The 27708-nt window shown below is 38.9% G+C and overlaps 1 protein-coding gene across 1 annotated transcript in view; it reads right to left on the bottom strand.

The window, feature by feature from the left end:
* The window catches only part of LOC306844463 (regulatory-associated protein of mTOR), a 285322-nt gene that overhangs the window by 188638 nt on the left and 68976 nt on the right, over positions 1 to 27708 (bottom strand). The window contains exons 3-4 of the mRNA XM_079376622.1: positions 27220 to 27322; positions 26467 to 26549 (exon numbers count right to left, since the gene is read on the bottom strand). Coding sequence (XP_079232748.1) covers positions 26467 to 26549; positions 27220 to 27322 — 186 coding nt within the window. The remainder of the gene's footprint in view (positions 1 to 26466; positions 26550 to 27219; positions 27323 to 27708) is intronic.

The following is a 27708-nucleotide window of genomic DNA, read 5'->3' as shown; positions in this document are numbered from 1 at the left end:
AGGAAAATAGTGTCAATAATGTAAAATGACAAAATTAAACACTGAAAATGCCTTTTCAGTTAAAGGCATTTCATTATTGAATTCAAGTTAAATTTGAATAAAATAAAAACTAAAATAATTTCAATTCACATGACCCAATATTTTATTCACAATAGAACATAGATAACATAACAAATGTTTAAACTGAGAAATTTTACAATTTTATGCACAAAATTAGCAAATTTCAAATTTGATGCCTGCTACAGGTCTCAAAATAGTTGGGACCTGGGACAGGTACTTTTTTTTTGCAAAAACATACAACCATTTATATACTTCAATGAACAACTACTTTAACATTTTTAAGTGATGATTAACATGTCATTGAGTTAGGAATCAATTCATGAACATAAACTGTTTGAATTAATTTATGGAAATTAATTGAATTTACGTTCATTAATTGAACTCTTAACACTCAGCCCTAACACAATTGTTTCTACTCACATTTAAAACAATGAACTTACATACTAAAACATAAGCACTAAAACACCTCTGTCTAATGCTCTTGATTCATGAGACAAAGGAGGATCGATAGTCTACAGGCAAATTCATGGCCAGAGGTAGGGATGTCACAAGAACCGACACTATTGTACGAAGTCGGTATAAACATTTTCAAATCCTGCCGGTACTTGTTTTTGTTCAGTAGTGTAAGTACCGATGGTACCAAAGGAAGCGACTACTGAGGCTGCAATTCTTCAGGAACTGATGGGAGTAGGCAGAGTATACGCCTGGAAGTGTTTCATTCGGTCCTCAAAGGGTAAAGAAGAAAAAGTTTCCTACCTATTTCTACTCTGCATTTTCCTTGGTTTTTCTGTTTGATTGCACTTAACTGGTAATTAGAATAATTTGCGCCTCAGCTGAGAACGAGCCTGTGTGATTGTGCAAAGTGTTAGTTTGTCTTGAGCTATTAGCAGTCCTACCTTGTTGGCTGGGCTGATCAGAAGCCGGCCACAGCGACTGTTAAAGTATTTAAACTGCTCGGTCGCTGCTCTAAGGTTGGGAAAGCCGATTAGTCACCAGAAGAGACAGACGGCAGCTTGCGTAAGTGTTTTGAATAACTTGGTCTCAGTTCTGTTGTTTAAATTATTTACTTGCTACTAGGAAGGAATAGTTCGTTTCCTACCTATTTCTACTCTGCATTTTCGTTGTTTTTTCTGTTTGATTGCACTTACTGGTAATTAGAATAATTTGCGCCTCAGCTGAGAACGAGCCTGTGTGATTGTGCAAAGTGTTAGTTTCGTCTTGAGCTATTAGTAGTCCTACCTTATTGGCTGGGCTGATCAGAAGCCGGCCACAGCTGTTTTCACTCTAGTTTCCTAGACTGTATTTGTTTGATGTCAGAGCGCTGACGGAAGCGTTCAGCCTCCTCGTGTGAAGACCAACGAGTGTAAAGACAGACGACTTTTTCCTGCGTGACTTTGACCGAGCAACGACACCGAGCACACACTTAAGTATCGTTTTTATCTTCCCTCACACTTTCCTATCCTCTATCCTTCCACGTCTATCATGTGTTTCCAAACCATTCTGGTTCTCTCTCAACCTCGCTCTAAAAACACACGCAGAAGGTTACTTAACCCTGCTAACCTGCGCACTATCTCTACATCTTCCACTGCACCTCTTTCTTTCTCTGTAGGTCTTTGGAATTGCCAGTCAGCTGTCAACAAAGCCGACTTCATTAATGCATTTTCCTTACATTCCACACTCAGCATCCTGGGCTTGACTGAGACCTGGATTTGTCCAGAAGACTCGGCAACCCCAGCTGCTCTCTCTCACAATTTCTCTTTCTCTCACACCCCTAGGCAAGTTGGCCGGGGTGGGGGCACTGGTTTGCTCATTTCTAACAATTGGAAATACTCTACCCACTCTCCACTAGGCAATCTCAACTAATTTGAATCTCATGCCGTTACTGTAACAGCTCCTATAAGACTCCACATTGTGGTAATTTATCGTCCCCCGGGCCAAATTCTACCAACCTTCCTAGATGAGCTGGACGGACTGCTGTCCTCTTTCATGGAGGATGGCACTCCTCTCTTAGTCTTCGGCGATTTCAACATTCACCTAGACAGGCCTTATGCTACAGACTTCCAGTCACTCCTAGCTTCATTTGATCTCAAATGCCTCACCACTACTAGCACGCACAAATCAGGTAACCAACTCGACTTAATTTACACACGCAATTGTTCTACAGATAACATTCTGGTACAACCACTACATATCTCTGACCATTTCTTCATTACATTTACTTTACATTTTGCTACCCAGGTGCCACCATCTCCCTTACCGGTTACTTTCAGACGAAACCTACGCTCCCTTTCCCCCTCCCTTCTTTCCTCTGTAGTATCCTCCTCTCTTCCCTCGCCTACCCATTTCTCTTCTCTGGATGTAAATACAGCCACTGACACTTTATGCTCTACCTTAACCTCTTGTCTAGACGACATCTGTCCTCTCTCCTCCAGGCCAGCACGGGCTGCCCCTTCTAACCCCTGGTTATCCGATGTTCTTCGTGAGAATCGGACCAAACTCAGAGTGGCAGAGAGAAAATGGCGCAAATCAAACGATCCGTCGGACCCGAGTAGGTATCAGTCTTTGCTTTCATCTTTCTCTACTGAAGTCCACACTGCCAAATCCTCACATTTCCACAACAAGATCAACAGCATTCCAGACATGCGTAATCTCTTCAGAACATTTAATTCTCTCCTCTGTCCCCCTCCTCCACCTCCCACCACTTTGATAACTGCTGACGACTTTGCCTCTTTTTTCACAGACAAAACTAGAACAATCAGTAACCAGTTCTCAACTCCACAGGACCTCCAATCAACCACATCCACTGCTCTAACTCCCATCTTCTCCTTCTGTCCCCTCACCGAGGCAGAAGTATCCAAACTTCTCCTCTCCAGCCATCCTACAACATGTCCTCTCGTCCAAATCCCCTCACACCTTCTCCAAACAATCTCTCCTACACTCTTACCGGCACTCACACACATTATCAACACATCTCTCCTCACAGGCATCCTCCCCACAGCATTCAAGCAGGCTTAGGTAACCCCACTGATCAAAAAACCTACATTAAACACTTTTCTTTTAGATAACTACAGACCTGTCTCTCTCCTTCCATTCGTAGGGAAAACACTCGAACGAGTTGTCTTCAACCAGCTCTCACGGTTTCTTTCACAGTACAACAAACTGGATGCTAAACAGTCAGGTTTCAAGAGTGGCCATTCAACAGAGACTGCGCTACTCTCAGTCACTGAAGACCTGCGAACTGCAAAGGCTGATTCCAAATCATCAGTCCTCATTCTGCTGGATCTTTCTGCTGCTTTTGACACTGTCAATCATCAGATTCTCCTGTATACCCTCTCATCACTGGGCATCACTGAGATTCCACTTCGCTGGTTTGAATCCTATCTCACCGGTAGATCCTTCAGGGTAGCCTGGGGAGGGGTGGTATCCAAACCACATCAACTGGTCACTGGAGTTCCTCAGGGATCGGTTCTTGGACCCCTCCTCTTCTCCACATACACTACATCGCTGGGTCCCAACATACATGCACATGGCTTCTCCTATCACTGCTACGCCGATGACACACAGCTCTATCTCTCTTTTCAACCAGATGACCCAACGGTAGCTGTACGGATCTCAGGCTGCCTGGCGGACATCTCGGGATGGATGAAAGAACATCACCTACAGCTCAACCTGGCAAAGACGGAACTTCTTGTCTTCCCTGCCACTCCGACTCTACAGCATGACTTCACGATTCAGTTAGGCTCATCAATGATTACCCCATCAACTTCGGTCAGAAATCTTGGTGTAATCTTTGATGACCAGCTGACCTTCAAAGAGCACATTGCAAAGACTGCTCGATCCTGCAGGTTTGCACTACACAACATCAGAAAGATCAGGCCCTTTCTGGCAGAGCATGCTGCACAACTTCTTGTCCAGGCCCTTGTCGTTTCTAGACTGGACTACTGCAATGCTCTTCTGGCTGGTCTGCCATCAAACACAATCAAACCTCTACAAATGATTCAGAATGCAGCGGCACGACTGATCTTCAACGAGCCAAAAAGAGCGTATGTTACACCTCTCTTCATCTCCTTGCACTGACTACCAGTGGCAGCTCGCATCAAGTTCAAGACACTGATGCTTGCGTACAGAACTACCACAGGCTCAGCACCCTCCTACTTCCACTCACTATTATGAACCTACATCCCCTCCAGAAGTCTGAGATCTGCTAGTGAGCGACGCCTTGTGGTACCATCACAGAGAGGCTCAAAATCACTCTCCAGAACATTCTCGTTCACCATTCCTGGCTGGTGGAATAATCTTCCCACCCCTATACGGAACGCCGGATCCCTGGCAATCTTCAAGCAACAACTGAAAACTCATCTCTTTCGGCAGTACTTGACTTCATCCTAAACTCAAAAAAAAAAAAAACTTTCCCTCTATCTTTCTCTCCGCTTACTAGCTTGTACTTATTTGAACAATGACTGAGACTTGGTGTTACGAGCACTTCCTCTGTCTGATTGCCTCTTCAAGATGAATCGCTTTTTGTATTCCCCAATTGTAAGTCGCTTTGGATAAACACGTCTGCCAAATGACTAAATGTAATGTAAATGTAAAAAACGCCTAAAAGCACAAAGAATAAGTACACGTAGTAGACGGCGACGATACATGAATATGATTGTGTAAGATTTAAATGAGACCGCCCAGCTCTGAAAGCACGAGTGTGTAGTATGGGGTTAGATTCTGCCATGAAAGATATTTTGAGCGCGCAAAAGTGCATTTTGCAGACGCACGATCTGACTTTTGTGGAGAAAATTTTCGTCTCGCAAAGAAGAAAGTATTTTGAGTGCACTAAAATCAATTTTGCATTTAAAATAATTTTTTGGATGTGTACAGACCTTCTAATTGTGCATGCAACGTATCACTAGCTTGCTTCCTTGATGCCCGCCCTTAGTGCTCTCTAAATGCCAACGGCTCGCTTAACACAATCCCAGCTTTACAGTTTGCCATAATTCCAGCCAATCAGAGACGAGGCTGCTAAATTCTGATTGGCTGCCTTGACAACCAATCACAACAAAAATGAACTCCTAAAACTTACTGCAAGATTGTGGAAGATAAATTCTTCAAACAGTGGTACAAGAGGATATATTTTACTACACTTCACTATGTGATTCTTATTATGTAGGTGTCATTTTTTTAGAATTCTATTCTTAACCTAAGCCTCTGAGAACCTGACTCATTGCAGTTATGGAAAATGGTGGTGCTGGAGACTAAACGGTTCCTGGTGATTTCACACCTAATTCTTCACCTTAATTCCTAATTATTTTGCAGTTAACATACATCTTTTCTTCTCCACATGTTTTTGACTGACCCTACTGACCCACTGAGCATTTTGCTGTCTAATGGTCATGCATTAACTTTGCAATTTCTGGTATTGCATTAGTTTTGAATATTTCTCATGGAAATTTTATAATTTTAAATCTACAGAGTTAAATTAATAAATGTAATAAATTAATAGAGTTAAATATCTTTTTTTGGCTCATTTTATCTGTAAAAGAAAATCTGCATAATAATTATGCACACCAGAAATGATTTAATACGAGATTAATAGTAGTTATTAAGATTGATGTCGTTAGGAATTGGTAAAATGTGCTTAGAAAAAAATTTGATCAGAATATCAACTTGCATAATAATTATGCATACACTATTTTTTTCTCTTCCACTGTCATCGGTAATGCAAGGAATGTTGTGATTGATTGTCAAGGCAGCCAATCAAAATTTAGCAGTCTCGTTTGGCTGGAATTATAGCATATTGTAACGCTGGGTTGTGTTGAGCAAGCAAGCCTTCAGCATTTAGAGAGCACTGAGGAATTCCAGCAGGAAGGGCATGGTCAGGTGAGCAAGCTAGTGAAACGTTGCACACGCAAAAGACATTTGCACACATACAAAATTGATTTCCGCGCGATCTAAATACTTTCTTCTTTGCAAAACAAACATTTTCTCCACAAAACTCAGTTCGCACGCTTGCAAAACACACTTTAGCGAGCTCAAAATATGATCTTTCACGCGCGAAATTGTGGCAGAGATCTAATCCCATATGAGCACTGCGCATGTTCAAGCACACACATAACTGTCTGACAGCTTGCAGGCTTGTTCATTCGTTATGTATCCATCCGCGGATTATCCTTATTCACATTATTGGCTAATATTACTGGTTTAAATAACTGTTGTTTATGTTAATGGTTTAAAAAATGTCAGTGAATTTAAACTAATGTTTGCATTCAGAGTATAGGGATTTGTATGTGTGTGTGTGTGTGTGTTATTTGAAGGCCAAATGCCACTAATGTAGTGATTTGTAATGTTAAATAAAGGAGTTAATGTTTAAGTATTATTCTTATTTTTTTCCCTGTGGTATCGACTTGGCATCGAGTATCGTGTACTTTCAGTGGTATCGGTACCGACTACTAGATTTTTGGTATCGTGACATCCCTCGCCAGAGGAAAGAAAACTGTTAAAATCATTGAGATAACTTGTCTAATTTCATACTGTCCAGCTCTCATATGAACAGCTAAGGACAAAGGTCAGATATAATCAAATAATATCTGGCACTTTAAAGTCATTGCCAGATACAATGAACATATTATACGATGAGTAACACTAAACAACCAGTTACATTTCAAGCAAACAGACAGCAAAGCCTTGCAAACAAAAAATTTAAGTGGGAAAGATATATATTCTCAAAATAGCAATACCGCTTCTTGTTGTCTTTCGTGTGTACAGTGTAGGCAGGAATGTAAATCTAAATGTAAATATCTGTAAAACTTAACTGTGACGGCCTCTGTTGAAAACTGCACACACAGATAAAGCCATCATTCATGAGGACAGCTTTGGGTGCTTTTTGCTTCTGAAGGAACAACTAACAGGAAGGGAGACCGCGCAAAACAGGGGAATGTATGAGCGAGCAATATCAAATATTGAAGAGGTGCACATTAGTTGAGTGAGAGGAGAACGTACAGTAAATCACTGGCATTCTTACAGCTGCAGTGCTTACTGTGCATTTTACACTCTACACGTCCACCATTAAAGCTGGCATTTTTTAAAGTCATTTCTACCAATGTTTTGGGGTAGTAATAAAATAAAAGATCTGACTCTATACCAACTAAAAAGTCCAACAACTTGGTGTAACACAACAAAACATCTGTCACATTAGCTTACTTTTAGAAAGTCAAATTTGTTAATCACTTTTCTCAGACAAAAAGCGATTCACTGCCTCAAGTCTCAGCACACAAGTTGCTGTAACTGTATTTTGCATCTACATCTGATCATTTACAACATACAGTACACCTGATCATTTACCGTAATTAGACCTGTTCAAATCTTCAAATCTACAAACCACAAAAAATGCAGGATAAATCTCTTGTAAACACATGATAATGTTACACATTATCATAAACTCTCTTTCAAATGAAGTTGATTTATGGATATGCTTAGTTTGTGTTATATATACGTATGTGTCATATAGTTTACAGATGCAGAGAAGTGCTTAGAAGCTAAAAATGTTATCAATATTGATGTGCTTAGATGCTAAAAATGTGTTATCAGTATTGATCAATATCACAGTCCAATACAAAATTACTTGTCAAATAAATAAACATGAAACAATTTTAGTTGAAATTATTTTATTAGCTTCTAGAAATTGCAGAGTGGTACATGACAGAGAAAAATGACTAAATAATCCTGAAGAAGGTGTGCCCCCTAAAAGCACAAGTTTCCCCTGCCTGGAGCCCCAGTTACTGTGGTTTAGAACCACCAATACTAGGAACTGTTCTCATCCGACATTTATTTTTTTACACAATATATATTTCTTCACATACATATATCTCCTTATCTCTCAACATGAGAAAATATTTGTTTTCCTTTTTTTTTTAGACCTGTTAACAGCATGTTGTAATCTGCCTAATAAGAAGCGTTATTAAATTCAATGACCATACAATATTATTCCAGAAAAATAATTTTTTTAATGATATTAAAAGGCTGCAATTCAGAGGCTGTGTAGGCTTACACACACACACATGCACAAATCAACGCATCTCCCATATGAGAAGGCTTTCTTTGACAGCAGGAAGGGCATGGTCTCAAATTTAAAAGTGAATGACCCAACACAACACTTACAGGGGTCGCTCATACATCATTACTTAAACAATAAACAGTTACTTTTGATGAAATACATAAGACATGGAACAGTTTTGATAGTATATGGAATGTTTTTTGCTGAGGGTGGTTGCTAAGGGTGCTGCAGAGTGATACACAGATCTATCCGGTAAAGCAGTCATGAAGCTTTATCATAAATAAAACACAGGTATTGACCAATCAGCATAAATGGACAAGATTATCTGGTTTAAAAAACATTTTAAGAAGCACATAATTTTTTTGTTTTTATTTCAACAGATTTTAAAAGATTTGGATGTTCCTTTTGAACTTTCCAAGGTGTGAAATACTGTGTACCAGTTGGAATCTGTCATAATGAAAGTGTGAAATCACCATTGGGGGCTGAATGTTGAATAAGGCACTGCACTGTATCTTCCATATAACTATTTACAGATATTTTTGTAATCAGAGCTATATACCTGACATTATTTTGGAAAGATGACAAGTCTGACAACAAGCAAGTGTGCAAACATTTTCCACTAATGTCTTCTGTAGGCATCCAGGTGGATGCTGCACACTGGTGGCGGATGAGGACTAGGGCTGGGTATCGTTCAAAAATGTTCGATATCGATACCGATACCTTGAGTTCGATACCGGTTCCTGAACGATACGTTTTTCGATACCAATTTTATGAAAACAGTTTTAACAAGATTACATTATCTTAAAAAAACGTTGGTTTTATTTTTTTCAGCTTGTTGACATGTATACAGACTCAAAGACTCATCTCCTGAGCCACTGCACAAAGGAACAAAATATAGCCAACCCAATAAATCAGTACAAATAATTTTAATAAAGCTCAAATAGTTTTCAGTTTACACTAGTGCGTGCTCGTTTTAAAACGCATAGCTCAGACAGAATCATCATTTCTATTCATTTATTCTAGGTTGTTAAAGACTTCAAGAAATTTAAAATCTTTATCCACTTTCATAAGTGGATGTTTTATTTTCTTTCACAATATGTTTTATTGTTATTAAATTCTATGTTGTAGTATGTCTAATTATTTGAATGCATAAAAACTACTTAGTTTATTCAAATTCATTGTTTTCTTTTTCCTCAGAAATTCTGTGTTCTGTATCTGGTTTTCAAATGAAGGCATAAAACATTAATTTCATTTTTCTTTTAAATTATTGAAAATAAAACTATTTATTTTGGCAAACAAAATTTTACTATTAAAATTAAAACATGGAAGAAATGTTGTGTGATCATTAATTAAAAAAATAAGAGTTTTAATAATTTTAATAGTAGCCTAGTAGTAGCAGAATGTACACTCTGCTGAACAATATTAATTTATTTCTGCCGCAGTGTCTTCCAAGTTAATCCAAACTTTTATTTTGACGGGTTTCCGGGAATGCCTTTACAGTTCTGTGTGTATGATATGACGCAAGTTTTACTCAAATCAAACGGTAAAATGCTGATGAAGTGACTCTCAGAGCAGTTCTAGAGCTGTTGTTCATGTGTTTATGTCCTCATTTAGTGAGACGGCAGACGCTGAAATGTCACGCGAGCTTCAGTCTGTCAAGTAAGCGAAACTGCGCGATATAGAGACCAGACTGCTCCGAACGCTTTCGAATTGCTCTCGCGGATGTCAAACACTGATCAATCAGCACCGCGTCACTTCTAGTCAAACACACCTAGTGCTGCAGGCTTATTGGCTCACTGACGTTAATGAGATTAACCCCTTAGGTATCGAAATTTGGTACCGAACGACAAGACGTTTTTCGATACTCTGTGGTATCGAGGCAATTCGGTCGGTGCCTAAAAAGTATCGAACTCGATACCCAGCCCTAATGAGGACATCCCCCCTCACATTGTAAAGCGCTTTGAGTGTCTAGAAAAGCGCTATATAAATGCAGCAAATTAATTCTATGTTGTTTGTACAACTTCTAAAGGATACATCTGTGCCATTTTTAAACGAGTTTAGCACTCCATTGCTCTTCGGTTAATTAATACAGTTTCACTGATTTCAAATTTACCTGCCTCTAAACATGTAAAAAAAAAAAAAAAAGTCACTTTGCATGTCCATCAGTAGATGGCCCCTATTCATCAAAGTGGTGGTTCTTGGCTAGTGTAACTTTATTTAGACAGTCAAAAGTCTACTTAAACTACAGCTAACCCTAATCTGTCCCTCCTGGTAAACCTTGCTCTTATCCAAGGATTGTGCTACAAATAATCATTACTGTATGTGTCCCTTTACTAGAGTTGGTTGTAAAGTTTCAATCATGCAATCATGCATTATTTCCTTACAATTAAATAGACATATGCCTTTCTATTTCCATAGGTAGTTTTTCATGCAGATTTGATATACCCAATATTATTTTCAAAACATTTTCAATAATTACAGTAAAAATACTGTCCATACTATAATCCACATGATCACAGTCTTCTAAATTGTTTCACCCTACCTGGTCTCATGGCATAAACGTACCTGGGTGCACTTTTTAGTGAGACACGAAATACATACCAATAAGTACATATAACTGCCGTTTCCAAAATAAATGAACACTAGAGGCAGTAAAACTCTGAAGCCTTTTATTCCTTTTTACACAAATTTACAGAGTTTCAATTAATAAAGTGTAATTTTCGCACAATTACTTGAATATCATTATGACTTCAAAACAATATTAATATGCTGGGAAATTTGAAAACTGATGCTTTTGAACATTAGCATTACACATATCCAGCTTCATATCTATGGGTTTTCATAGATCGTAGGTTTGTTCGGTAGCTCATGGAGTGTAACTATGGTTCGACAAAACAGTTCAAATCTGCATATGGAAGTTCAAATACGGTAGCAGGGCCGTTTCAACAAATGCGTTTTTATATCAGTTTTGCATTTCTCGACACTATCGGGTAGGTTTAGGGTTGGGTTTGGTGTAGGGCATATTTCCAACACAATAGAGCATTCATTTTTTGTGACGGTCCCCGGATATTTGAATTCTGAAACGCCACAATACGTACCTGAAGCAACGTAATAAAAACACAGCAATACATACCTATATCAACGTAATAAAAACGCGCCAGGGTTTACGTATTGAACCCGCGTTTTAGCACCACTCAGTGGACATTTCTCTGAAACTGCGGCGAAACGTGCAGTAAGGTATGTAAAAACGGTCTCGCTAAAAAGTGCACCCAGGTACATTTATGCCATGAGACCAGGTTGGTTTCACCAGTGGGTCACTTACCTTAAAAGTAAACCACACAGTAAAATCTCTGTATTAAAAAACAACGCCTAGAAATCTCCCAAAAAATATCCATGTATTTTGTTCACTGAGTTGAATCTTATTCACTGTGTCCGGACTGGAACTCTGGTTGTCATAACAGTCAAAATGACAGTTGACAGATGAACGCGATAACTGCTTGTTGCGACGAACACAGCAGATATATTTACCACAGAGAAGAAAGCACATCAGTTGTATTTCATGTCGCGTTTTTATAAATTTGGATTTTTCACAACTTGTGTGCTTTACCTGGGCAAATCGGAGTGAACTGCTGCGCTAATAGAGTCTCATGAACACGCAGTTGTGTACAGAGACCAATGTTTTTCACCAGACCCTATCGAATCTGAAGAACACTTGGAACACACGGCACGTGTAACATGGGATCACTCTGTGATACTTCTGCGTCTTTTTTAAAAGTTTGATGATGATCGCCATATACTGATATTATATGGACAAGCACGTTTGGACATATATATATATATTGTGGTCCAAAAAAGTAAGAAGCTCATAAGGCATTGGAACAACACAAGGGTGAGTAAATGATGACTTAAATTAAATGTTTGGATGAATTATCTCTTAAAACAAATTGTTCACCTTAATTGTTGTTTACTTACACTCATGCCTTTCCACAGACATCATGTATTTCTTCTGTAGATTATTCAGAATATAATATTTTTTGTGTTCCTCAGAAGACAAAAGGTCCTACAGGCGTGGAACGACATGAGTATAAATAAATAATTACATAATTTTCAGGTTTGGGTTAACTATTCTTATATTGTAATTGATATTTATGTAATTGATAATTGTAATTGACATTTAATTACAATGCCAAATAGGCATTGTAATTTACATTGCCTATTTGGTCAGTTGTATATTATTCTTTTATTATCTGTGTCCTGTCCTGTTGCTCTGTGGAGCTTCTGTCACTACAACAAATTCCTTGTATGTGTAAACATACTTGGCCAATAAAGCTCATTCTGATTCTGATTCTGATACAACTGCATCTCATCGTGCTGAAAACTACTCTCTCCAAGGAGGGCCAAACGCCATTAGCAAAGGCTTTGTGAGCATTAACATACATTCAGTGTGGATGGTAATGAATGGGATGCTGTTGTTTAAGCTAATAAATGTAAGCATTATAAACCTTATGACATTATGAGTACACATGGACCAAATAAGAATATTTATTGTGTGCCTTTGCACTGATTTGCCTTTACATTATGATGTTTTAATTGTTGTAAGAACATGTTTTTTACATGTACTGAAAACACTGAATGTGAAAACATTTTGGTGCAGGGAAGAAGATTTACAATGTTTCGATTAAAAAATAATTCTCAACTTATATTGTTTTGCTGCTTTATATTTAATTTTTTACCTGAACATTGGTGCAGTATTCACCAGTTAATTGATGAGTGTTTCTGCTGAGTTAACTTTGAACACCAACTTTTTTGTTCTCATCATTCATTCGGGTGTTAATTTTAATTAATTAACTAATTTAATTTAATTAATTTGAATAATGTTAACTCTTTCAAAAGTGTTAGTCCCTCTAGTGTTAGTTATACTCTGGATGAGTGTTAATTGTAACTCTTGAGTTAAATTCACTCTTTAAAATGTGCAGTTAATACAGTGCAGGCTATGCAATTCGCTAATTTCCTTTTTTTTTTTTTTTGAGGGCTTATAATGACTTCACAAAGGATAAGCTATAATCGAAGCATTCAGCATGAAAAGTTATTCAGTATATAAAGTTAAAAAAAAACATTTGAAAAGCCAGTAATTGCTGATAAATGCTTGAGGCTGCTGGAACAGGCCCATGTGCTTACCTTCTCTATTAGAAGACCTTACTGATAGTCTAACACATCATGTTCTGAGCCATTATCTGTCATTTCCAGAAGAAATTTTTGGTGTTAAATACATAACTTTGTTTCAATAGTACACTAAATTACTATATAGCTTCACTTTAGTCCAAGATCAGTTACAGTATTTGCCAAATTACAATAAACATGACGCTTCTTAGCACAATTAAATAGCTTTATGTGAAAGACAGACAAAATTATGTTATTCACTGAGTATAAATCTTGAGACATGCCTTAGCTCTCCTTGAAGAATTCATGAGAAAAAAAGCAGTGATGTCAAATAATATGTGGATGAATCTTTCTGTTAAGTCTGATCTTATCAGATGTTTTTATTCACAAAAACCTGATGAAGAAATGTTTTGAATGATTTGTTATCTAGTCAGACTGATCCATTCTTGAGTTCAACTCACTAAGTGCAGTTACATGCAGACTAAAAAATGTATTTCAGCTTGACTGAAAATGTGCAAAGTTGGACTAACAGACCCAATTAATCTAATTGTAGTTTGGCTTCATCCACCATGTAAAAACATAAATTGGACTACAATTTACCTAAATTTTATGCGTTTGCTCAGAAAGACAGCGGTGACTCAAGATGGAAATTGTAAATAAATAAGACAGTACTCACACCCTCTCAGCTCATTAATATGATTTCTCCCAGCTCTACTACTGCCAAAGACTAAAAGCCGCTGCAGAAAACACTGCCTCACACACATAACCACATCTGACCCACAGAGCCAAGGATCCTACCACCTTTCTGACACCTTAAAGCTCTGTAACTGGACTTTGCTCCATGCAGTGTTGGGTGTAACGCATTACTGTAAATTACTTATCCACTGAAAAAGTAAGGGATTACTGTATATTTTTAGGTAATTTAATTAGAGTTACTTATAAAGTACTTGTGTTACATACTGTAAATCATTTCAGCAGTTCTAAAATCAATACTGAATTTGAAATCTAAATTTACCATCTAAAGATAAAATTGAATGCAGCGTCTTTAACCTTCTGCGCGCCGGTGTGTTCACTTTCAGTTTCCTGATTTACAGAGAAACCTTAAATAAAATCAAATCAAATCACTTTTATTGTCACATCACCACAGCACATGTGCCTTCGTGAGTGAAATTCTTGAGAGCGTGTTCCAGACAGTGCAGAAACAATTTACATATAGACATTACCATACATACGTACAGACGTATACAGATGACAATGTGTAATATACACATACATATACTCAGTACACACAGTGTACTATTAGACAGACATACAGTTACCGATACACATTATACACAGTATGTAGTACACATTCTACGTTATATACACACAGTAATATGCGAAGATGCAGCAGATTATATATAAACCGGATGTGCAAATGTCATGGATGTGCATTGGATGGTATCCAGTGCTGGCAAAAAGATTGTTGTATTTGTGCAGTAGTGTACTGGTAGTCCAGTTTGAACTGTATGGAATTAAAGTGCAGTGCGTGGTATATTGTAAAGTGGGAGTGTGCTGTAGGGTGTATTAGTTTTGACTGTTCATTAGCCTGATAGCCTGAGGAAAAAAGCTATCCCTCAGTCGGCTAGTGCGGGATCGGATGCTGCGGAGACGTCTTCCTGAGGGCAGCAGAGAGAGCAGTCTGTGGGACGGGTGGCTGGAGTCATTGATGATCCTCCGGGCTTTCTTTATACACCGCCTGGTGTAGATGTCCTGGAGGGAGGGAAGCTCACCTCCAACAATGTGACGGGCAGTTCGCACGACCCTTTGCAGAGCTTTGCGGTTGCCAGCAGTGCTGTTTCCAAACCAGGCGGTGATGCAGCCGGTCAGGATGCTCTCCACAGTGCAGGTGTAGAATGATCTGAGGATGCTGGGGCTCATTCCAAACTTCCTCAGCCGTCTCAGGAAGAAGAGGCGTTGGTGTGTCTTCTTCAGCACTGCATCTGTGTGAGCGGACCATGTGAGATCCTCAGTGATGTGAACACCGAGGAATTTGAAGCTGTTTACTCGCTCCACAGGTGTCATGTCGATGGTGATGGGTGTGTGTTCTCTGCTCTGTCTCCTGAAATCCACCACCAGCTCCTTGGTCTTGTCGATGTTGAGTAAGAGGTGGTTCTCTTGACACCATTTAGTCAGGGTTCTCACCTCCTCTCTGTAGGCCGTCTCATCGTTGTCAGTGATCAGGCCTATCACCGTTGTGTCGTCAGCAAATTTGACGATGACGTTGGAGCTGTGTGTTGCTGTACAGTCATGTGTGTACAGGGAGTACAGGAGTGGGCTGAGGACGCAGCCCTGAGGAGCACCAGTGTTGAGGGTCAGCGGGGATGAAGTGTTGTTGCCCATTCTGACCACCTGACATCTGCCTGTCAGGAAGTCCAGGATCCAGCTGCACAGAGATCCGTTTAGTCCCAGAGTCTGGAGCTTCTCAACCAGTGTGGCAGGCACTATGGTATTGAATGCTGAGCTGTAGTCCACAAACAGCATTCTCACATAGGTGTTCTTATTTTCCAGGTGGGAGAGAGCAGTGTGCAGGGTGAAGGCAATAGCATCGTCTGTGGAACGGTTTCTGCGATATGCAAATTGTAGGGGATCCAGTGAGTCAGGCAGCACAGAGCAGATGTAGTCTCTGATGAGTTTCTCAAAGCACTTGCTGAAGATGGGTGTCAGAGCAATGGGCCTCCAGTCATTCAAGCATGTGATTTTATTTTTCTTTGGTATGGGCACAATGGTGGATTTTTTGAAGCATGCGGGAACCACAGACAGAGAAAGGGAAAGGTTAAAAATGTCTGTGAAAACCCCGGCCAGTTGGAATGCGCATGCTCGGAGCACACGGCCTGGGATGCCATCGGGACCCACAGCCTTGCGGATGTTCACCCGTCGGAAGGATCGGGTAACATCTGCGACAGAAAAGGAAAGTGCGCTCGCCTCTTCTGCTACAGCCGCGGGAGCGCGCTCTGTGTGGGCGGTGTTGTGAGCCTCGAAACGAGCATAAAAATGATTAAGTTCGTCTGATACAGAGGCGGCAATGTTCACAGTAGCTGGTTTATTCCCTCTGAAATCTGTGATGTTATTGATACCCTGCCACATGCTTCTTGCGTTGTTGGATTTGAATTGTTCTTCAACTTTGTTTTTATATTGTCGTTTGGCAGCTTTGATTGATTTCCTGAGATCGTAACTGGCTTGTTTGTGATCGTCAGAGTTTCCGGATTTAAAGGCAGATGTCCGCGCTGACAAGGCTGCTCGAACATCGCTGTTAATCCACGGTTGTTGGTTGGGGTAGATGCGGATTGTTTTTGTTGGTACTACATCCTCTACACACTTCCTGATGAAACACGTTACAGTATCTGAGTACGCCTCTATGTCGTCATCAGACGCTGCCCGGAACATGTCCCAGTCCACGTGATCAAAACAGTCCTGTAGTATAGCGTCTGATTGGTCCGACCAGCATTGAATTGTCCTGAGGGCGGGTGCTTCTCGTTTCAGTTTCTGCCTATAAGCAGGCAGGAGCAGAATGGAAGTGTGATCCGATTTGCCGAAAGGTGGGCGGGGGAGCGATTTGTAGGCGTCCCGGAATGGAGAGTAGCAGTGGTCAAGTACACGATCACCACGCGTGTTGATGATGATGTGTTGAAAGTATTTTGGAGCTATTGTTCTGAAGTTGGCTTTGTTGAAGTCCCCCGTAACAATAAACGCCGCGTCTGGGTACGCGGTTTCCTGCTCGCTTATATTCCCATACAGTTCCTTGAGTGCCTGGTCTGTGTTGGCTTGAGGGGGAATGTAAACAGCTGTGATTATGATCGCTGTAAATTCCCTCGGTAGCCAGAATGGTCGACACAGAAGCATATGAAATTCCAGATCAGGGGAGCAGGAGGATTTAATAGAGTGTAGGTTCCTTTCATCACACCACGAGTTGTTGATAAAGAAACAGACGCCCCCACCTCTGCTTTTCCCTGTGAGCTCTTTCGTTCTGTCCGAGCGGTGCACGGAGAACCCCGTGAGCTCGATGGCTGAGTCTGGAACCACTGCAGACATCCAGGTTTCTGTGAGGCAAATAATGCAGCAGTCCCTTGTTTCCCATTGGTATGAGATGCGTGCCCGCAGTTCACAGAGTTTGTTTTCCAGTGACTGAACGTTAGCCAGCAAAATAGTTGGGAGAGGAGGTCTTCCCCCTTTTCCGGCGGCGTTTCCTCGGTCGCGATCGTGCAGCCCAGACAAAGGGCTCTGATGCGGTGTCTGTAAACAAGGCGCCGGCGTTCAGGAACTCAAAGTCCGGTTTGCGTTGCGCGACGAAGGAACCAATGTTTAAAAGCGTGTGTCTATCGTAGACAGTTATACTGACAACATCTAACATGTGAAACAACAAAATAACAAATAAAACATAAGAAAAACTGCAGAGTTTTCTTGGAGCTCGCAACACGGCTGCCATGCTCGGTGCCATCTTGGTATATGTTAAATACTCCTTAAATAAACCTTAGATACAGATAAGACTAAAATCAATCGAATCTAAAAAGGGCCTATTTTGTGTACACTGACAATAACAACAAAACATTGTGCTTTTGTAAAATAAACTAAAACAGGGTACGCTTTCTGCCGTCTAGGTCTCTATGAACAACTTTCTACGCATCACAAATTCAGCGAATACTTGACAGAGACATGAGAAATATGTCTACAGCAAGCTTGAAGTGTCTACTTTTAAATGAACTAATTAAAATCGAAAACTAATATTCCTGATTATGTAATCTGTATGAAAGCGAGGTACAGTCTTTCCCGTATCTGAAAGCTTAGGGTCTACTTTTAAATGAACAAATTCAAATCGAAAATGAATATTCATGATTATGTAAAGCGAGGTACAGTCTTTCCCGTATCTGAAAGCTTGAAGTGCTACTTTTAAATGAACAAATTCAAATTGAAAAAAATTTATATTATTTTTATTATGAAATCTGTATTAAACTAAAGCAGGGTACAGTCCCTTCTGTATCTGAGCTCATTATATGCCATCACCTGTGCACAAATGCCCTCACCCTACATACAAAAAAGAGATTAAAAAAGGAAAAAAATCAAGATTCTTCTAATTTTCATCATTTTTGAAAGAAGACCTGCTATGAGGAATAAGCCGGAATTTATCTCAGAAGAACAGCACAATCTAACACAGCTTTATTCAGCGGAGAAGATCATTTCTGTAATTTATTCTTATCTACATTAGTTAACGTGTTATTTTTACATAAACATGTACGGATTGTACTAGTTGAGCTTTTCCTAAACATCTGGCCAAACTGAAATGTATTGTTTAACTTTTCTTAAGCTTTTTTGTTATTCAGATATTTTGCAGAGTATTTCTATTTGTTAACCAAATTATTACTAAGTATTACAGTTGTTTTAAAGCTAAAAGGCTAAAACTATTCTGTTTGACTCAAATTGAAAGAATAAAGAGTTAAATTTCTATTAAGGTTTATAGGGATTTTAAGGACTGTTAAAAGATGGACTAATGAAGCAGAGCCAGATTTAAAGCCTGTTTCAACCTTACTGATTGGAGTGTTTTTGAAGCTGCTGCAAACGAACATTTTATATCAGTTTGTATAAAGATGTGCATTCCTACCAGGACTCATCTAACTTACAACAATGACAAACCGTGGTTCACTGTAAAACTCAGACAGCTCTGTCAGGCCAAAGAAGATGCTTACAGGAATGGGAACAGAGACTTGTATAAACAGGCCAAATACACACTGGAAAAGGAGATCAGAGTGGCAAAGAGGAATTATTCTGGTAAGCTAAGGAACCAATTATTTTCCAGTGATCCTGCTTCAGTGTGGAAAGGTCTGAAAGACATCACCAATTACAGGACACCATCCCCCAGCACTGTGGAGACGGTGTGACACCAGCCTGTCTGAAATACTGCGCTGACCAGCTGCCCCCATCTTCACACAGATCTTTAACAGATCTTTGGAGCTGTGTGAAGTCCCTTCCTGCTTCAAACACTCCACCATCATCCCCATCCCAAAGAAACCCAAGATAACAGGACTTAATGACTACAGACTTGTGGCTCTAACATCTGTGGGTCATTAAGTCATTCGAAAAACTGATTTTGGCTTATCTGAAGGACATCACTGGACCCTTACTGGACCCCCTGCAGTTTGCCTACAGAGCAAACAGGTCTGTGGATGATGAAGTCAACATGGGACTGCACTTCATCCTGCAGCATCTGGACAGACCAGGGACTTACAGTGGTGTGAAAAAGTGTTGGCCCACTTCCTGATTCTTTATTTTTTTGCATGTTTGTCACACTTTAATGTTTCAGATCATCAAACAAATTTAAATATTAATCAAAGATAACACAAGTAAACACAACGTGCAGTTTTTAAATGAAGGTTTTTTTTTTTATGAAGGGAAAACAAAATCCAAACCCACATGGCCCTGTGTGAAAAAGTATTTAGTTCCAAGACGAAAACCGCTGCTGAGCAAAAAGAAAAAAGGCTCGTCTCAGTTTTGCCAGAAAACATCTTTATGATCCCCAAGACTTTTGGGAAAATACTCTGTGGACTGACGAGACAAAAGTTGAACTTTTTGGAAGGTGTGTGTCCCATTACATCTGGTGTAAAAGTGACACAGCATTTCAGAAAAAGAACATCATACCAACAGTAAAATATGGTGGTGGTAGTGTGATGGTCTGGGCTGTTTTGCCGCTTCAGAACCTGGAAGACTTGCTGTGATAAATGGAACCATGAATTCAGCAGTCTACCAAAAAATCCTGAAGGTCAATTTCCGGCCAGTTATCGCAAACGCTTGATTGCAGTTGTTGCTGCTAAGGGTGGCCCAACCAGTTATTAGGTTTAGTGGGCAAGCACTTTTTCACACAGGGCCATGTGGGTTTGGATTTTGTTTTCCCTTCATAATAAAAAGCTTCATTCAAAAACTGCATGTTCTGTTTACTTGTGTTATCTTTGATTGATAATATTTAAATTTGTTTGATGATCTGAAACATCAAAGTGTGACAAACATGCAAAAAAAATTAAAATCAGGAAGGGGGCCAACACTTTTTCACACCACTGTATGTGAGGATCCTGTTTGTGGACTTCAGCTCAGCTTTTAACACGATCATCCCATCACTCCTCCTGCCCAAACTAACTCAGCTCCCATGCCCACCTCCATCTGTCAGTGGATCACCAGCTTCCTGACAGACAGGCAGCAGCTAGTGAGGCTGGGAATATACACATCCAACAACTGTACGATCAGCACTGGAGCTCCTAAGTGCTGTGTTCTCTCCCCACTGCTCTTCTCCCTCTACACCAACGACTGCACATCTAAAGACCCCGCTGTCAAGCTCCTGAAGTTTGCAGACGACACCACACTGATCGGCCTCATTCAGGACGGTGACAAGTCTGCTTACAGACAGGAGATTAAGGAGCTGGCTGTCTGGTGCAGTCTTAACAACCTGGAGCTCAACATGCTCAAAACAGTGGAGATGGTCGTGGACTTCAGGAGAAACCCCCCTGTACTCCCCCCACTCATCATCATGAGCAGCACTGTAACAACAGTGGAGTTATTCAGATTCCTGGGCAGCACCATCTCTCAGGACCTGAAGTGGGACATTCACATAGACTTCCTTTGCCAGCTGAGGAAGTTCAACCTGCCACAGGAGCTGCTGAAACAGTTCTACTCTGCCATCATTGAATCGGTCCTCTACACGTCAATAACTGTCTGGTTCAGCTCAGCTACCAAATCTGTATTGAGAAAAAGGGCTGGCAAAATCACTCGGGACCCCTCACATCCAGCACACTCCCTCTTTGAACTGCTGCCGTCTGGTCGACACTACAGAGCTCTGAGCACCAGAACGACCAGGCACAGGAACAGTTTCTTCCCTCAGGCAATCCATCTCATGAACATTTGAACACTTAACAATAAACATGAAACACACAACACTATCATACATTTAACACACATACTTATTACATTTCAAATTTGTACCTAACATAACTGTAAATACTAAATTGTCTATTTTGTATATTGTGGTTGTGCTATTTTGCACATTGTCTATTTTCTATATTTGTATATTATTATTTTTATTATCTGTGTCTTGTCTTGTCACTGTCATTCTGTCGCACTGTGGAGCTTCTGTCGCCAAAACAAATTCCTCGTATGTGCAAACATACCTGTCAATAAAGTTCATTCTGATTCTGATTCAAAGAGCTAATCTAAAATACTATAAAAAAATTAAGCACAATTCAAGCACTGCTGTCACTGTAATATTTCACGTAACAGTGGTCATGTAGCCGGAACATTAAACATTTATATGATGAACAACGAGATTAAATGTTATAATGCTTTGTAACATTTAGAGCCTATTATTGTAATATTAATGTTTTTTTATTATTACTTGATATCTTTATAAGTAAAAATGTAACAGTTCCAGATTTATTGAGCAGTGGTGTCACTGTCTCTTTTCGGCACCTGGTGATGATTTCACGAATGAGTTTCACATGACTCGGTTCTATTTAACGTCATGGCCTTGTATATATAATGTATATACTGTATATATAATTATTTATTTTTTCTCTTGCTGTGGAAGTAACCTGTATGTCTGTAACCTGATGTGAGTACGCTTTTCCTATGATTTGTATTCTCCTCTTACAATAATTAGAGTTTAATGTCACACAAATTTGATCATGTAAAAAAAGGAAATTCTCATGCTCAAAATGACTCCATTGCATCGGTCAATCCGCCTTCACAAGGTGTGACTTCTGTAAAATTTAAAGACCTTTAGTGAGCAATCCTATCACACCACAGTCAGCTCGCTGAGTCAGGAAGAAAAAAACATCTATTGTCGTAGCATGTCATTCTTTGCTTCACCTCAGGAAGAATCTGATGCAACTTCACCACTACCTCTCTCACTACAGCATCTCTCTCATTCCAGAAAAACACATCAAGATTTCAGTCAAAACTGCATATGGATGCTTATTCAACGTTTAAGGCAATGCAAGTATCAAACATTTAAAATGTCACTGAACAGAGGTTTTAATATAACCTACCTTAAAGGGGACCTATTCTGTAAAAATCACTTTTATAAGGTGTTTGAACAGTTGCGTGGCCACAGTGTGTGAAAACAACCAACCTATAATGGTAAAAATGCACCCACTCATTTATAATCAAATAAAATCATGATCAGTCTCTCAGAATGAGATGTTTCAGATTCTCCCTCTGTTCACGTCACAGAGGGGAAAAAGTCCCGCCCTATATGCATAGACACAGCCCTGAGTGAGAAGCTGCGGTCTGCCTCCGCCATTACTGATTACTTGCTGTAGCTGCTGCAGATACGCAATGTCAGCGCCAAAAAGGCTTTTAAAGTATTGTGTTTTGGGATGCACTAACGAACATAGGAGTCTCAGGGCTCGCAAAAAACGTCCCGGGGCTAGTGTGTATTCCAGTCGGGCTACCAAAATATATCACTGCCCTGCCCAACGGGCTACCTTAAATACAGGGCTCCCACGCAGTGTTCCCTCTAAGCTGAGCGTGCGCGCGACTGCGCTCTTCTTCCACTGTGGACGCGCAGAAGAAATAACGTGCCTCGCGCACACAAAAATGAGTTGGGAAGCCATTTGATTGATTGCCGCCAGTAAAAGGGAAAGAATAGCAATGCTCGGGCAAACCGCTATAGAGCTTATGTCACGACAGAGTTAGGATCAGTGAATGCGGTTTACAGGTTTCATAGAAAGAGAACGATATGCACCAAATGAGTCGCTGTAGAAACTCAATACTTCAATGGTTGCGGTGCGCTCAACACGAGAGCCAACGCAAACGCAATAACATGTGAAATAAAACGTCTTCATGTATTAAAGAAGAGTGGCTTGATTAAGCGCTGGAAATAGCAGAGGATGGGAAAAGAACGGTAACAAAACTCTGAAACATGTACAGTCACACACAAGAGTGTTGTACAAACTGTACTTCATAACGATGTTTAGACAGCTATAGAAGAATTCATATGTTCACTTTTTTTTATATTTAACTTACAGATCTCAGCTTAAGTTTTGTTTCAGTTTGTATTCGATTCTATTCTATTCTATTCTATTCTATTAGTTTAAATAGTTTGTTTTGATAATATATTATGTTCCTGTGATCAAAGTTGAATTTTCAGCATCATTACTCCAGTCTTCAGTGTCCCATGATCCTTCAGAAATCATTCTAATATGCTGATTTATTATCAGTGTTGAAACTGTTGTGCTGCTTAATATTTTTTTTGGAACCTGTGTTACTTTTTTTTTTTATTCTTTGATTAATAAAAAGTTTAAAAGAACAGCATTAATTCGAAATAGAAATATTTTCTAACAATAGAAGTCTTTATCAATTGTATCCATTTAACACATCCTTGCTGATTAAAGTTTATTGAACTTTTTTAAAGTATCTTTAAAAAAAGAAAGAAAATAATTTCTGACCCCAAACTTTTGAATAGTTTATATTGTAACACAAAATCTCTATTTTGACTAAACACTGTTCTTTTTAACTTTTATTTTTTTTTAAATATCACAGGTCCCAAAAAATACTGTATAAAAAATAAAATAAAATAAAAAAGCAGTACAACTGTTTCCAACATTGATTAAAAATCAGCATATTAGAATGACATGTGACTCTGGAAATACCGCTTTGCTTCACAGGAATTAATTAAATTTGAAAGTATATTAAAATAGAAAACATTTATTTTAAATTGCAATAATATTTCACAATATTATTTTGTGAAATAATATTCAGTATTTTTTATCAAATAGATACAGCCTTGATGAGCATAAGAAACTTCTTTAAAAAAAATTATTGATCCAAACTTTTGAACTGCAGTTTATTACAGTAAAATGTTTTCTCAGATAACCTAAAATGTACATCATTTAGTTACATCAAGGGTTAAATCAAATATAAATAGCACATTAAAGTTAAAAGTTACACACTTTTTTGTGTGTGCGCTGTACATGTCTGGTATAAAGAATGCTTTTGCCTTAAATTAAGGTTACCAGGGATTTAGAAATGTTGCGAGCCCTGAGTCTCCATAGACTCCCTCCTTCTGAGCCGCTGAGGACACTGTGGTTAAGTTTCATTGTCTAAGGAAATCTCCTGGGAAAAAATCGGTAAAGCCCCCAATACGTTTAGGGATCAATACCAACGCTTCGTGCGCAAACGTCAGCTCCAGACAAAGTAAGTTTTATGCGTTTGCTTTCCAAATTGCCATTCTGAAAGAGCTTCTTGGCACTCTGTAAGGATAATGATGCTAAAGCTACCATTGTCTGTTCTCACTGGTGCTGCCCATGAATGACCGTGAATAGGAATGTGGTAGTTAAAAGTTGCCAATGAAAGCAATGTGAATCGATCGCTTGAGTTTGTTGAGCTCATAATCACGAGTGGGTCTTATAAAGTTTGTGATAGCATGCCATGCACCATGAGACCAGCTATCTTGTTATTTTTATCCTGCCGTGCTCCCCGTCTGTGTAATTTATTAGACGCAAATTTATTATGCACAGTATAATCAGATGACTGACTTTGAAACCGAGTATGTTTTCTGTAAAGATAACAGGCTTGTACTAGCAGGGGAATGTTTATTTGCAAAGGCTAGCACTGCTAATGCCACAGTTTGAGCTCTTGAAGCTCCGCCCTCTTTTCTGGGAGCAACAGCTAATTTGCATTAAAGCAACATACTCAAATACAGAGCGTTTTGGCTCATACCTTAAAAGTGGCAATTTTAACAAGCTATAAAAAACTATCTGTCAGGTATTTTGAGCTAAAACTTCACATACACTGGGGATATCAGAGACTTATTTTACATATTCTAAAAAGGAGCATAATAGGTCCCCTTTAAGAAACTGAAGATTCGCGTAGGTAGTGGTCAGCTGACTCTATCACTCTCATGCTCGCAGGTTTGCTAACCTTAACATGAATTCTGCTATATCAGTTAATGTCACAATTCACACAAAATCACAATTAATTATAAATATTTTAACCTTTCAGCTAATTACAATAACGTTCAGGGAAAATTTGATTTCTCAATGCATAACTCCAATAAACTTTGTTTGTTATGAAAGAGATATTATGATTTCTTTTTTATTTAGAATGCTATCTTTTCATTTATAATTTCCTATTTGATAACTCTAAAATTATTCTAAATTATTTTAATTTCTGCAATTCCTGTGTAAATGCATTTGCTGCCTCGGTGCAAAACATGTAAACCTTTTCATGGAAATCAAAACTGATTTCAAATATGTGTCATAATTTCTTCTTTTTTGTCACAATATAAAGTGATACTGGTTTACAATGAGATAAGGAGGATGTAATTGACCCCTCGCAAACACCAGCCTGCCCTAGTTACTGTTGCTACGTCCGACAAGCCATGCCGGTCTCATGCCACACATCATGTTCTCACACAGTAAAAATAAATAAATCGCGAAGCAAAGAGGACACTGACAACGCGGCGACAGACAAGACAGTGTAGGTTACATCTTGTATGAAACTTAATGTATTAATGTATATCTTAATTTTGTAATTTAAGAAATTCAGACATTAAATACCATTTTGTGGCTTTTTAATGTGTCGTGACAGATCATTGTAGGGCCTTAGTTCAAGCGGCATATGAACTGATCGTCTTTTCATATTTAAAGAACAAAATAAACACGAATGAACATCATAAGAATGACCATCATAAGGTATTTTATTTCAACCCCAGAAAGACATCAATATACACCATTTTTCAAGTTTAAGTCCCCCCATATTAATCTATTCTTCAGTCTTGTTTGTTTGGCAGACAAAATGGTGGATTCGGCATTATGATTGATCAGATCGCCTGTCAATCAAGGTCCCTACGAAGGGTCAGGTTAGGTTCATTTTGCTTGTGTGCCAGCTTTTCCACTTACTACTATTAATGACAGTTTCACCCCAAAATGCAAATTATAACACCGATAATTTATTAGCTAAATAATTAACATTACTTTAGTTACTCACCAAACTCAAGGACACCATCATATGTCCTAATTATTTGATGCTTTATATTTTTCTATGAATCTGATGCACCAGTGGCAAGACCATGGTGCAAACATGCATATCAAAGTGCCATTTTTTTTTTTTTACAGATTTCATTTCACCTCTAGTGAGAATGTGTTTGTGTTACATGAGGTAACAGCAGGTAGGACAGCTCTTACCCTGGGCTGCCAGTTTTCATACTGTTTCTGTAGATTGGCCCCTATCGTCTCAAGGGCTTTCTGTGGACTCATGGACAGAGGGTCTAGAGGATAGAGAAAGGTCGAGAAAATACAAATTATTACACTATTATTGTATTGTTATATATTATAGAGTAATACAAAATACACTAAAAATACTCTAATACAAAACCTATTTTACAGAGAATGCCAGATGACATCAATTTGATTTAAACCTTTCAGAATCTTCCAAAAGTACAATAGGTATCCTAGAATAAAACCTGGCAGAAACGCACACAAAATCAAATCTGTATGGATTTTTAAACATATTCCTGCACTGCATACACATCACAACTACTGAAATACAAAACAGAGATGTTGATCATGTTTCCTCTAAGGCAAGGGTTCATTTAATTGGTTTATAGCTGAAATCATAAAGGAAAGCCAATGTTTATTAAATCAAAATTGACTTAAAACAGAAATCAATGCCGACTGCTATTTATGCATCACCATACTTCCAACACATTGCTTGCTTCAGATTTTTTTCAGATATATGTAGAGTATTTTCTTGCTTATTACACAGTATCATGTACATGAAACAATCTTTATTCTACTTTACCATAGCACATAACCGCAACAGATATTTATTGAATAAAGAATATCGGATACAATTCAATTTCAGATCATCTCTGAACACTTAAATGAAAGAAGTTACAAAATTTCTGGATGAACTGGTGGATGGATGGAGGAACTCACCTATCCAGCACTCTAGTCTGGCACAGGGTGAAGTCTTGACTACATCAGGAGGGTCCACGCCAACATTGAGACATAAAACTAGAGCTACACTCACTGTTTTCATCTAGAAGAACAAACAGGGAAAAAAGAAAGAGAATTTAAATGACTCTGAAATGTGCTGAAATGAAAAGCAATTATTCATAACAACATTTATAAAAGCAGAAAAAGAACCACAAAAGAGCAGTGGATGAACTTGGATACTGATAGGCCTCAGTACAAGCAATGTGTTCTTTTGCATGCAAGTAGCTCATGATCCAGTATATTAGCTCGGTTGACAGTAAATGCAGTGAACTCTGCCTCTTTTTGTGCTGTGAATTTAACATGCATTTGGGAATGCAACATGCACCAGGTTTACATTTGCATATTCATATAATTCTAACATTTTTACATACAGAACTTTAAAGCATTTCTTTAGATTTGTGTTTGTATGCTTAAAACATAAAGGTTTCC

Source organism: Barbus barbus, assembly GCF_936440315.1.
Source record: "Barbus barbus genome assembly, chromosome: 25".
Classification (NCBI taxonomy): Eukaryota; Metazoa; Chordata; class Actinopteri; order Cypriniformes; family Cyprinidae; genus Barbus; species Barbus barbus.
Note: the sequence above shows the minus strand (reverse complement) of the source record. Positions and strands in the feature narration are given on the sequence as shown.